The following is an 11,718-nucleotide window of genomic DNA, read 5'->3' on the forward strand; positions in this document are numbered from 1 at the left end:
ATTTCACATTGTACCCTTGTAGTTGTTAAAGTCAATCAGCTCTATCCCTGATGTCATCCCAATGTTAACAGATTATGTTACTTTTTTAAAAAAATATCCAGAGATATTTAAGGTTAACAAAAAGATAACATTGATTATAATATAGAAAAACCTTGGTATGTTTTTTAATGTTTGGTTAACAACAAGAATAAGATTGATTAAATTTTACAAGGACAAGAGTACAACGTAGACGAGTTTAAACGCATGGGTAGAACATAGAAATCAAATAAACACAAGGGTAAAATGAGAAAAAAAAACTCAAATCTTTATATCTTCCATTTTCCTTAGTCATCGTTCCTAGTTAGCCCTTTTGGCACTTAGTTCGAGTCCTTTTGGAGTTTTGAGTTAGATGCGATTCAGATTTGTAAATTTGGGCTCTGTTTGGTTGGGAGCTGTTAGCTGATAGCTAGTTTGACTAGATGTTGGCTGTTAGCTGTTTGCATTAGCTGATTTGACTAGCTGGTTGCATTAACTGATTTGACTAGCTGGTTGCATTAGTTGTTTGTGTAAAAATGTTTGGTAAATTAGCTGATAGTTGTTAGCTGTTTAATATGTAAAATGACCATTAAGGACATTGACATACTTTGTTTCTTATTAATATTAGACAAATATTTTATTGTGTTAATTTTCTTTCTCTATATTTTTCTAATAAAAATTGACTAAATAAAATATTTATTTTTTAAAATTATTTTTTATTTAGTTTATTTAATATATATTTTTCAAATAGATAAATATTACTAATGAAATTTTAAGCATGATTGCAATATACTTCGATTGCTTCAAAGTACTAATATAAAATTTATTACAACAAAAAACGAATCTAGTAAATATGGTAAAATGAAAAAGAAAGTGTGAGTAATGTTTTTAGGAGAAAAATATGTAGGGTACCAAGGTTGATAGTGGTTGTAATAATAAGTAATAGTAGGACAAAATAGTCATTTTCATCCACTTTCTCAAACCTCTAATTGCAAAAAGCTCCCGAGCTTTTACAAAATTAGTTTTTTCACCCCAAAACTCTCTTCCAATCCTATCCAAACCAAACACTCTCAATTAGCTTTTTCTAAAGGTCAAACCTCTAATTCACCCCCCAAAACCTATTTTTCCATCATACCTCTCCTAACCAAACACCCCCTTGATTTCTAATGAGTTAGTGGATGTCAGATTGATTTTAGGTCGAGTCGAGTCGAGTCGAGTCGATTTGGTTTAACCACATTCTTGGATTCAATCAAGTCGGGTCGAGAGAGTAAGAAAGACCGTTAAAAACAAAAAAAGTGCCGGGAATGAGAACCAACATCAGCAGGCAATGGACACGATTGTAATACGAGCACCACTACTCTCTTCTTATCTCACACCTTCACCTTTCTCACTTCCCTCCAAATTCCCAAGAACCCTAATATCAATTGGGATTCCACTAAAAAATGCACCCAATCAAAGAAATCTAAATTACAAAATTCCATCAAATTCAAAACTGTATAATTCCCAGAAAAACAATGCAGAAATCTTCAACGAGGCGGCATTTGAATCAAATCGCCTCACCCTTGATGCTAAAGCTCGAGAATCAATGGCAGAAGCGTCAGAAAGGGAGATGAGAGAGAGTGAAGGAAAGGAAGTTGACCCAAAAGCTTGGAAATGGAGGATTAGGAAGAGGGTTTGGGATTTAATGGAAGCCCAGAATATTGCTCAGTTTCCTCGACCTGTTCATAATCGTATTCCTAATTTTGTTGGTGCTACACTTGCTGCTAATAAGGTTTTTTCATTAATGTTGAATGGTTTGATTTCTTTTTTTTTAAAAATATATTTTCTGTGAGGAACTTCATGGGGTTGAATTATTTTTTGGCAGTTGGGTGAACTGGAGGTGTTCCGGGGGGCGAGTTGTGTGAAGGTTAACCCAGATTCTCCACAAAAACAAGTCAGATTCTTGACGCTTTCTGGTTGGTTTTAATTGTTTCTGTTTGTCTTGTTCGTTGTTCGGTAGTACTTGCATATAATGGACATCAATTTTGCAAAACTGAACTTTGTATGATTTGTCATTTGGGATGATTAATTTATTGTATACAACTTGTGGCACAGTGCATATATGGTGTTGCTTGTTAATGTTGGATAGCAGGGAAGCTGGAAGTTTGAGGGTATCAGACTCTTGCTGGGAAATGCTGTTTGAAATTTAGTCATAATATTAACTACTTTGTGTGATTGTATAATTTATATGACACTTGCTGCATTTATATGATATTTCCATTTGATGGGGATTTTTCTTTGTTCCTGTGAAGTAAAGAAATCTAAAAGTGATTGTTTGTTGTGAAACGGTTGGATACTCATTGCATTTTAGACCGAGATCTAGAGTAAAGAGATTGTGAGAAATTAAAGCTAATTGTGTGTGTGTGTGTGCGGGGGGGGGGGGGGGGGGGGGGGGGGGGTGGGGTGGAGAGTTTATCTACCCCCCTCTTATTTTGCTCTTCAATTGTGAGTGTTCTGTGTTTCTTTTTTGTTTAACCTAAAGGCGGAAGCAGATTGTCTTCATCTTAGATTGAGCTGTCAAGTTTTCTCAAAGTGTAAAATTTGTGAAATACAGCAACATATTTCTGTGAATAACAGATTTTTTTCCCGCTAATCAGTAGGAAACATTTTTTTTATATTGGAAGGCAATCAGACTTATTATTTATAAACAGTCCTAATCTTAGAATCTAATGTTTGATGTAGGCCATTATGGTATATTGGTATGAGGACCACGTGTTATGAATTTTGACACGGAGTAATAATATGGAGACACATGCTGTTGAAAAGTAAAAATGAGGCATCTTCTTTCTATAGAAACCCAGAATGCTCATCATGATTTGCTTGTATGAATAAGTAAAAGTGTGTCTATGGATCATTTCTGTCATGATGCTTAGTTTATCTCATTGGTCTTCTATATTATGCTGTTGACTCATTTCCTTGAGGCTGCTTTGTTGATGCAGAGGGGAAGAAACTGCTGACTCCACAGCCACGTTTAAGGACAGGGTTCTTTTCTATTCTTGAGTCAGAAATGTTGAGTCCAAGCACAATAAATGAGGCATGCACCTCTGTAGGTGTAGCAAAATATGGAAGACCAATTGGGCTGGATGAAAATATCAAAGTAGACTTAATTCTTGTTGGTTCAGTTGCCGTTGATCCAAAGACTGGAGCCCGGCTAGGAAAGGGTGAGGTAGTTTTCCATTAAAATATTCAACATGCCTTCTTTTTCAATCTCATGTAGCCAGTGTAGGCTGACTGTATTTCGAAATTGTCTGGTAAGGCCTCCTTTGGTAAAAGCACAAATATGTTGAGAGAATCAGCTGCTCATTTATTTCACTTAGGATGGAAATCCTGTTAAGTCTAAATCAATTATATACGAACTGGTATAGGTTAGTATCCCTTTTTGGTTTTCCCGTTTCGTCCAAGTAATGAAGTCCTTGGATGCCACGGGAATAAATCAGTCTATGCATACTTGCATTTCTTCTTAATGGCGTACTTAAGCACTGAACCTTTTCAGCTTTGGATACTAGCATTCTTTTATTGCCATATCTCTGTTTAGAGATTAAGATTCTACAGTGTTGGCTGTTCTTGTGCAGTATAATTGAATTAACTTTTGCGTATAAGAAACAGTCGAGTATTTGATATAAGCTTTTTATTTTGCGTTGTTCAGTTCTATTCTCTTTGAAAATGTCATAAATAAGCCAATAAGGACTTCTTTATTGTTGTTTTGGCTGAATAAGGACTTCTTTATTTCTAACTAACATTCCGTATCAGTGTAATACGCTCAGCCGCCCAGGCTGGTGGTGTGTTATTATAGTGCATGTGGAAAACATAGGTTAACATGTCAATAGTTATTGACCATATCACTTCAATCGAAGCTTCATAGCGATACATCTAAAAGTCTTTGTACAATCCATATGTTTTACCTTCCATCATATCTATTTTCGTATTGATTCTCATCATCTTCAAATGATTTTCCTCTATCCCAGTGTCCTATAGGAGTTCATTTTTATTCTTTTTTCAAGAACTATAAATTATGCTCTAAATGCAATCTATTCCCATAGTCTTAACTGCAACTGTTTTTCATCTTCTGATAAGTTCTTTACCTGGGGTGAAGAGAGTGTCCTATCTTAATGCTGTCTAATTTTCTCGTGGTACTCTGATAATATAATTTGGCTTTAGAAAGGCCTATTTCTTGCTTGGCCTCCTACTTTCGCAAGTGTAATTGCATTTGTAAAGAACAGCTTGTAAATTGTAATGTCCAAAACCCTACTCTATATTTTTGAAGGGATTTGCTGAACTTGAATATGGAATGCTGCGTTACATGGGCGCCATTGATGACTCAACACCTGTGGTCACTACAGGTATTTATGTTCTTTTTCTGAATTTCTTACTACTGGTGCTCATTGCGACTGTTCAGTTTTCTCTCAGGGACTGGAAATTTCTTGCCAAAATCCAACATTAATTGTTTTACATCAGACTTTGATAATTGAAGTGTTGAACCTCACTCACTTTGATAATTAATTTTTCAAGATATGTATTGAGTTGTAATCGGAAAATATCATCTCTAGATTTATCATCTCCTGTGAGGAGCGGAGGGTGACATAATTAGGGAAAATTAGATAACGTGCCTGTTGAGTCAGCTCATGCATGGTACGTAATCAGGGTATTTTTCTGCTCATTAACTCATCTGAAGCCGTCTAAATGAGCAAAAAGATATTCTTGGTTAACCGGTTGTATAATTAATTACCTAATTGAGTATCTGTAATAAGATGTTATCAAAGATTAAATCTGGGAATGATTTGGGAATTGAATCTGTAAACTATTTTCAGTAATTACTACATCGCTGCTATTGTTTAAGCTTAACCGGCCAGTTAATAATACTGCAGTGCATGATCAACAACTGGTAGATGATATTCCAGCTGAAAAGCTACTAATTCATGACGTAGCAGTCGACATCATTTGCACCCCAACACAGGTGATATTCACCAATACGGATATACCAAAACCGCAAGGTTAGCAATGAATTGTAGTAGTTGGTCACGTACTTTTCAAACCACGCTTTGAATTGCATTGTTAACATTTAGCTTCCAATTGCATTGTTAATGGTGCAGGGATTTACTGGGAGAAATTGTCTCCCGAGAAACTGGGACAAATACGAATACTGAGAGAGCTAAAGAAGAGGATTGAGCGAGAAACTGGGCAAAAGCTTCCTAGTGGCCCATCTGAGAAGCTGCCCCCAACTGCACAACGAAGACGGCGCTAAACACTTTCTTCTTTTCTAGGCTCTTCAGCTATGGAATTATACGAAGTATAATTTATATTTGTGTTACATATGTAGTTACTGGATCAACCCTTGTACAAACACTTACGGTTCCTATAAATATTATACAGTATGAGACATGGCGGAATAATTTATTTTCCTGTTTCAGGTCTGTTGTTTCTATTTCCCCTCTCAATACACTACCTGTTACGGAGTATATAAGCTAACTCTTGAGTAATTTAGTGTCCGCATATATACTGATAATACCCTTATTTAAGATTTGAAATGTTAAACATACTTTTATAAAGTGTTGTAGTGTTGATTGCATATCAAAGTAGATTTTTTTTATTTATAATAAAACATCAGTTCTCAGTGCACCAAATCCTTGTCAGTTGAATAAAAGAAGCTCACTCTATTAGATCTAATTTTTCTTTTCTTTTTTTATTTTTCTTTGTGTTGGTAACTTGGTATCCAATAGAAAAAGGGATGAAAAAATAATAAGTTTTTAATGTTTAAAATCGAATAGAAGAACAAAAGCTGGAATAGCTCAGTTGGTTAGAGCGTGTGGCTGTTAACCACAAGGTCGGAGGTTCGACCCCTCCTTCTAGCGAATTTTTTTTATTTTTGTACGAGGAATAAATTGTACTTTTTTCTAGGGAAATAAATAAATTGTGCCTTAGTCTATCATCACTAAATTGTACCTTAATCTATCATCACTATATGCTAAAATAGATATCATAAATATCACGTGTCATTTTCTCATGCAATCTTTTAAGACATAGACCAATAAGGTAAACTATGAATGATATTCCCTCACAAAAAAAAAAAACTATGAATGATACCTACTGTTGTGGGGGTTTTCCGGTAAGCTAGACTTGGAGGTTTCCGGTAGCCGATGTTTAAGCAAGAGTATGTTTTTAGAGAGAGAAAGTATAGAGAAGGCAGAGCTGTAAAATGTTCTTTCTTTTGATGTAATTGTGACCCCTTTTTCTAGGGAAATGGGGATTTTTATAGTACTAGGTTATTGGGGGAATGACCTAACATTCCCTTCACATGATTGGCTGAGGCAGGAGGAGAGGACAAGTGTCCTTTCCTCTTGCAGTTTTCTGGCTTTTTAGGGCATAAGTGGGCTATTTGGGCCTTTGCGCCCATCATGGGATACTTGCCACGTATGCCCCTCATGTACAGACATAATACATACATTTATACGTACACAAATGCAAGTACGTATACTTTGTAGATACGTAGATGGACACTCATACTTATGCGTAGACGGATATTTATACTTCCATGGTTTACTTACGGGGCGTAATGCGTGCCAAGTGTCGCATCTTTATTGGTATATGTTGGCATGGTAATTTTGCCCACAACATTTGCCCCTCAAGAAGGGCATTTCAGGAAACAATCTTTCGGATATCGCTTCTTGACCTTTGATATTCAGGTGCATTTTTGGGACAAGTGTTGAGATAGTGACAAGTGTCACTTTTCTCTTTTTTGCCCCTGTCTATATATAGGGTGGGTAAATTTTCATTTTTACGTTTCATTTTTACAGAACTCAGGACAGGCGATTTCCGGCGTATTTCCACCACCAGCAGGCGATTTCCGGCCACCGCGAGACTCAACCTGTTCTTCATTAGATTGAACTTGTTCTTCGTGAAACTCATCCTGTTCTTCACCAACTACTTCTCAAATCTTTCAAGGTTAGTTTTCACCTTTCTTTCATGTTTTTTGTCATCTCTTCGTCATTTTTATCCTCGTTAGTAGCCCGCACCTTAGTACTAGGTAAGGACTTATTAGGTTTAAATGAGATTTTTACGCCGCTCGTCCTTTGTCGGGGCGGACGCCCAATCACGTCTTTTTCTTCATTGTTGGTCACCCCTAAGCCGTGCTTCGTTCACTATGCAGAAGGCATGGCTAGAACCAAGCAGACGGCAGATCCTACTCGCCTGCGTTTGTGAGAGGAAGCAGCCACGCCTCCTAGGGAGAGATATTCCTCCACCGCCCCGGCAGTTGACGCAGAATATGCCGATCTCTTTCAAGAGATCGATGAATATGCCGAAGTTGAGGAAGAACAAACTGCAAGCTCGCCTGGGGGTACAGCGAGCCAGGCAGTCGGGGAGTCGAGTATAGCTCCATTGCCGTCGGCTGCCGAAGAGCAAGAGGTTGCTCTAGTACCAATTAGGCCAAGAGGCCGGGAAGAAGCTCAGCTTCTTCCTTCGGAGATTCATCCAGACATTGGCTTGATGAGGTGGCTAGATAGGCATGGGGCCAAGATGAGAGAAGACCTCTGCGTGGGAGAAGGATATCAGATGCGCGTGCCAGCCGGTTTGGACTCGACAATCAGCCTGCTCGCTAAGGGAGAGTTCCCAGTTTATGCCGCGGCCATTAAGCTTGGCATGAGGTTCCCTCCACATCCCTTCGTTGTAAAGGTTCTGGATGGGTTTAATATTGGGGTGGCTCAACTGACCCCAAACTCCTGGGCAGATATATTTGGCTACATCGCCAAATGTGCGCTGAACAACGTGGAGCCGTCGTTCAACGCATTCTTGCATCTGGTTTCCATCTCCCGTTCCCCCAATGCCGCCGAGGGGTGGTTCAATCTGAGCAGTCGTGGTACGTACCAGACTGTGATGGGTAAACTCAGCAACTGGCACATGTGGAGGAAGAGATGGGTCGTATTTTATACTGACGACCAGGAGATGTATGATAGGATGAGTCGTTGGAGTCGCACGGCAAATTATATGGAACGCGACGAGGCTCTCCCACCCCTTACTGCCGAGGAGTGGGATCACATAATGGTCTTGTTTAAGGCTAACACCCATCACTTGACGACTGACAAGACCTTTCATGTGCCGGCCGAGTGGTTGCCGCACATAAGCCAGTTACGGGATGAGGCATTTCTAGCTGCTGTTGGCTTAGGATATTCTATGACCCAAGGTAGAACGTTAGATTATGTGCCGCTCCACTTTGTTCTAATCCTTTTCTAACTATTGTTCCTTTTTGTGTGTAGAGGAAGGGATGAGCAAGCTGTCCGCAGCGGATATTGGCAGGGGCGACATGACTGGACTGGATGGCCGACATTTATGAGGCCAAGATGAAGAAGGCCAAGGCCCAGTTGGAGGAGAAGGTGAGTATCATTTTTTATTTCGTCCTTTGTGAATTAAACTTTACTCGTCCAGAATTGGTGACGAGTGTCCTTTTTTATGACGAGTCACAACTTAGTGAGTGGCTTGTGCTTGCTAAGGTACGCCTCGTCACTTTATTTTGGACGAGCGTCCTTTTTAATGACGAGCCACAACTTAGTGAGTGGCTTGTGTTTGCTGAGGTACGCCTCGTCACTTTTTAAACGGGCGTCCTTTTTTATGACGAGTCACAACTTAGTGAGTGGCTTGTGCTTGCTAAGGTACGCCTCGTCACTTTATTTTGGACGAGCGTCCTTTTTAATGACGAGCCACAACTTAGTGAGTGGCTTGTGTTTGCTAAGGTACGTCTCGTCACTTTTTATACGGGCGTCCTTTTTAATGACGAGCCACAACTTAGTGAGTGGCTTGTGCTTGCTAAGGTACGCCTCGTCACTTCCTTTTGGACGGGCGTCCTTTTTAATGACGAGCCACAACTTAGTGAGTGGCTTGTGCTTGCTAAGGTACGCCTCGTCACTTCATTTTGGACGGGCGTCCTTTTTAATGACGAGCCTCTATCTAGTAAGTAGCTTGTGATCGTTAAGGTACGCCTCGTCACTTTATTTTGGACGGGCGTCCTTTTTAATGACGAGCCACTATTTTGTAGGTGGCTTGTGATTGCTAAGGTACGCCTCGTCACTTTATTTTGGACGGGCATCCTTTTTAATGCCGAGCCACTATTTAGTAAGTAGCTTGTGATCAATTTTCTGACTTTTCTTTGTGTTCTTGGTCAGCAAGCAAAGGATGCGGCCAAGGCGTCGTCGAGGGCGAAGGGGACCACTCTTTCGCAGCTGAAGAAGCGGTCAGTGCCGGCTGACTCGGAGACCCCAAGCAGCTTTAAGAAGCCACGTCCCCGGCCACGTCGTTCAGCAAAGAAGGAGGAGTCGCAAGCTGCCGAGGGTGGTCACCCTGTTGAAGAGGAGCAGGCAGTAGATAAGCCTTCCTCAATTGTGGACTTGGTGTCCAAATCGAGGCCAGGGGGGCACCAAACGGAGCCGGCGGACCCTTTAGCTGGCATTCCAGCTAATGTCCGTTCGCAAATCCCTGCGGAGGTGGCTCGCCGAGCTAGGTCTTCGAGTGGTAAGTTTTACTCAAACGTTGTTCAGACGTATCGAGCCTCATCAGGCAGTTCTTCTTACTCTCCACGTCATCCTAAGGCCATTGTTTTTCCTATAGCTAAAGAAGGCAAGGGGAAGGAAGCAGCTTAGGCAGAGGACGAGAATATCCCCGCCACTCCTCACTACTCGTCAAGGGACAGGGCGGCCATATGCCGCAAGGTTTTCAAGGTCGTTCCCAAAGAGTATGTCGCTTCTCTTCCTGGCCGGCGGAAGGACGCTCAATTCGGTGCCATCCAAGCCAGTCTGCTTGACGTGAGTTTGACTCCATAACATTACCTGTTTGTAAACGTTTTTAGACTGTTTTACTAACACATAGGTTCTTTTTGCAGCTGTTCTACCGCATGGAGTTCTGCAAAAGTTGGAAGACCAATACTGCCGAGGAGCTCAAGGCTCAACTGGCCGAGTCCGTCCATCATGGTAATTATGCTTTTAAGTCGATTGAGGAGGTCCGCTTGGAAATGCAGACGACCATAGATCTCCAGGCGAAGGAGGTTGCGTCGTTAAGGTCTGAAAAGGCCGAACTGCTGAAAAAGATCCTGGCGCAGGACACGGACATGATGGCAATGGTCGAGGAAGCCAAGAAGGCAGCGGCGGAAATACAGACTCTCCAGGACCAGCTTCGGGAGTACCCTCAAGTCAAGGAAGCAGCCGACCAAGCTGAGCGACTTCAGGGAGAGCTGGAAACTGCTAGGTCGCAGGTTCGTGCCTTACGTGAGCGTCTGCATGAGTCCTACGACCAAGGGGAGCAGGCGGCGAAGGACACCGTTAAGCATGCCTGGGAGAACCATATGGAGGAGTATGACCTCGCGTGGTTCCAGCGACGCTTAGAACACAGTGCTGCTGTGTTGGCCGCTGAGCGTCTCGGGCAACCGCCCCCGGAGTTTGTGCCTTCCGATGATGAGGACGACGCTGCTGCCCCCTGATTTGCCGCCTTCTGTTATGCAACAATTTTTAGTTGTAGTGTTCTCCTGCCTTAGGGCAAAAACAATTACTTTTGTTATGTTTTGGCGCCGCTGCCGTCTGTACCTTTGTGCCTCCTGAGCACACAACAATTTATTTTTTATTTTGGATTTTGGGCTACTTTTGCACGCCTTACTACGGGCGTTGTTCTATAAGTAGGCTACTTTCGTTGTTTCCTTTATCTCGTGTTTATTTATTTTTCGTACTTTGGTTTTTTCTTAACCATGGTGTTACCAATCAATAGGTATGGTCGTCACAATCTTTGATGAGCGTGTCTACTACGATATTGATTGACGCAAGTCAATCAATAGTTATGATTGCCGCTAGACAAGCTCGTCAAATGGGCTGGACGACTAAGGTATTTGCACGAACGGCACTTTGTTCTAAGGAAGTTCGTGCCGCCGGACTTTTGGGCAAACAATTTTTGCTCAAGGGTAATTCTGCCGCGGGCACCCTAGTATACGCTCGGCCTTATTTGGTCGTCAAATGGGCTGGACGACCAATGAATGAATACATAACAACCTTTTTCCAAGGTCATTCTTGCCGCAGGGCTTTTGAGCAAACCACCTTTGTTCCAAGCTCATTTTTTCCGCAGGCAACTAAGTGTGCGCTAGGCAATTTTGTGGTCGTCACTTTCTTTGACGAGCATGTCTATTCTGGAATTGATTGACGCAAGTCAATCAATAGGTATGATTTCCGCTAGACAGGCTCGTCAAACGAAGTTGTCGACCAAAGACTGGACACATAACAACCTTTTTCCCAGGTCATTCTTGCCGCAGAGCTTTTGAGTAAACCACCTTTGTTCCAGGGTTACTTTTGCCGCAGGGCTTTTGAGCAAACCACCTTTGTTCCAAGGTTACTTTTGCCGCAGGGCTTTTGAGCAAGCCACCTTTGTTCCAAGGTTACTTTTTCCGTAGACAACTAATTATGCTGTATGGGATTTAGGGTCTTATTATGTATGCTAATGTGTCGCTAAGCGGTTAGTGGGCATAAACCCTGCTTTCGCACATGGGTTATCCTGCGGCATGTTGTGCCGCTGAGGTGAGAGTTGGATAGGTGATCAGCCTACAACTTAGTGCTAATCTAGGCCATTTCTTAGGCTTCAAACAATAAGTCTTGTTATGTATAGGTGCTAATCTGGGCCACTTCTTAGGCCGTCATTCAATTA

The 11,718-nt window shown here is 41.3% G+C and overlaps 1 protein-coding gene and 1 non-coding gene across 2 annotated transcripts; both read left to right on the plus strand.

Moving 5' to 3' along the window:
- Window positions 1-1,311: 1,311 nt before the first annotated feature.
- On the plus strand, window positions 1,312-5,476 carry LOC110802890 (5-formyltetrahydrofolate cyclo-ligase-like protein COG0212). Its single transcript, XM_022008345.2, has 6 exons — window positions 1,312-1,786; window positions 1,880-1,970; window positions 2,994-3,220; window positions 4,319-4,394; window positions 4,920-5,045; window positions 5,145-5,476. Exons 1-6 carry the CDS (start codon window positions 1,343-1,345, stop codon window positions 5,294-5,296), a joined length of 1,116 nt encoding a protein of 371 aa, XP_021864037.1. The 5' UTR covers window positions 1,312-1,342; the 3' UTR covers window positions 5,297-5,476.
- Window positions 5,477-5,829: 353 nt separating this feature from the next.
- TRNAN-GUU (transfer RNA asparagine (anticodon GUU)) lies at window positions 5,830-5,903 on the plus strand. Its single transcript has one exon. It is a non-coding gene; the product is annotated as a tRNA-Asn (tRNA).
- The last annotated feature ends 5,815 nt before the right edge of the window (window positions 5,904-11,718 follow it).

The sequence above is a fragment of the Spinacia oleracea genome, chromosome 4 (genome assembly GCF_020520425.1).
Source record: "Spinacia oleracea cultivar Varoflay chromosome 4, BTI_SOV_V1, whole genome shotgun sequence".
Lineage (NCBI taxonomy): Eukaryota > Viridiplantae > Streptophyta > Magnoliopsida > Caryophyllales > Amaranthaceae > Spinacia > Spinacia oleracea.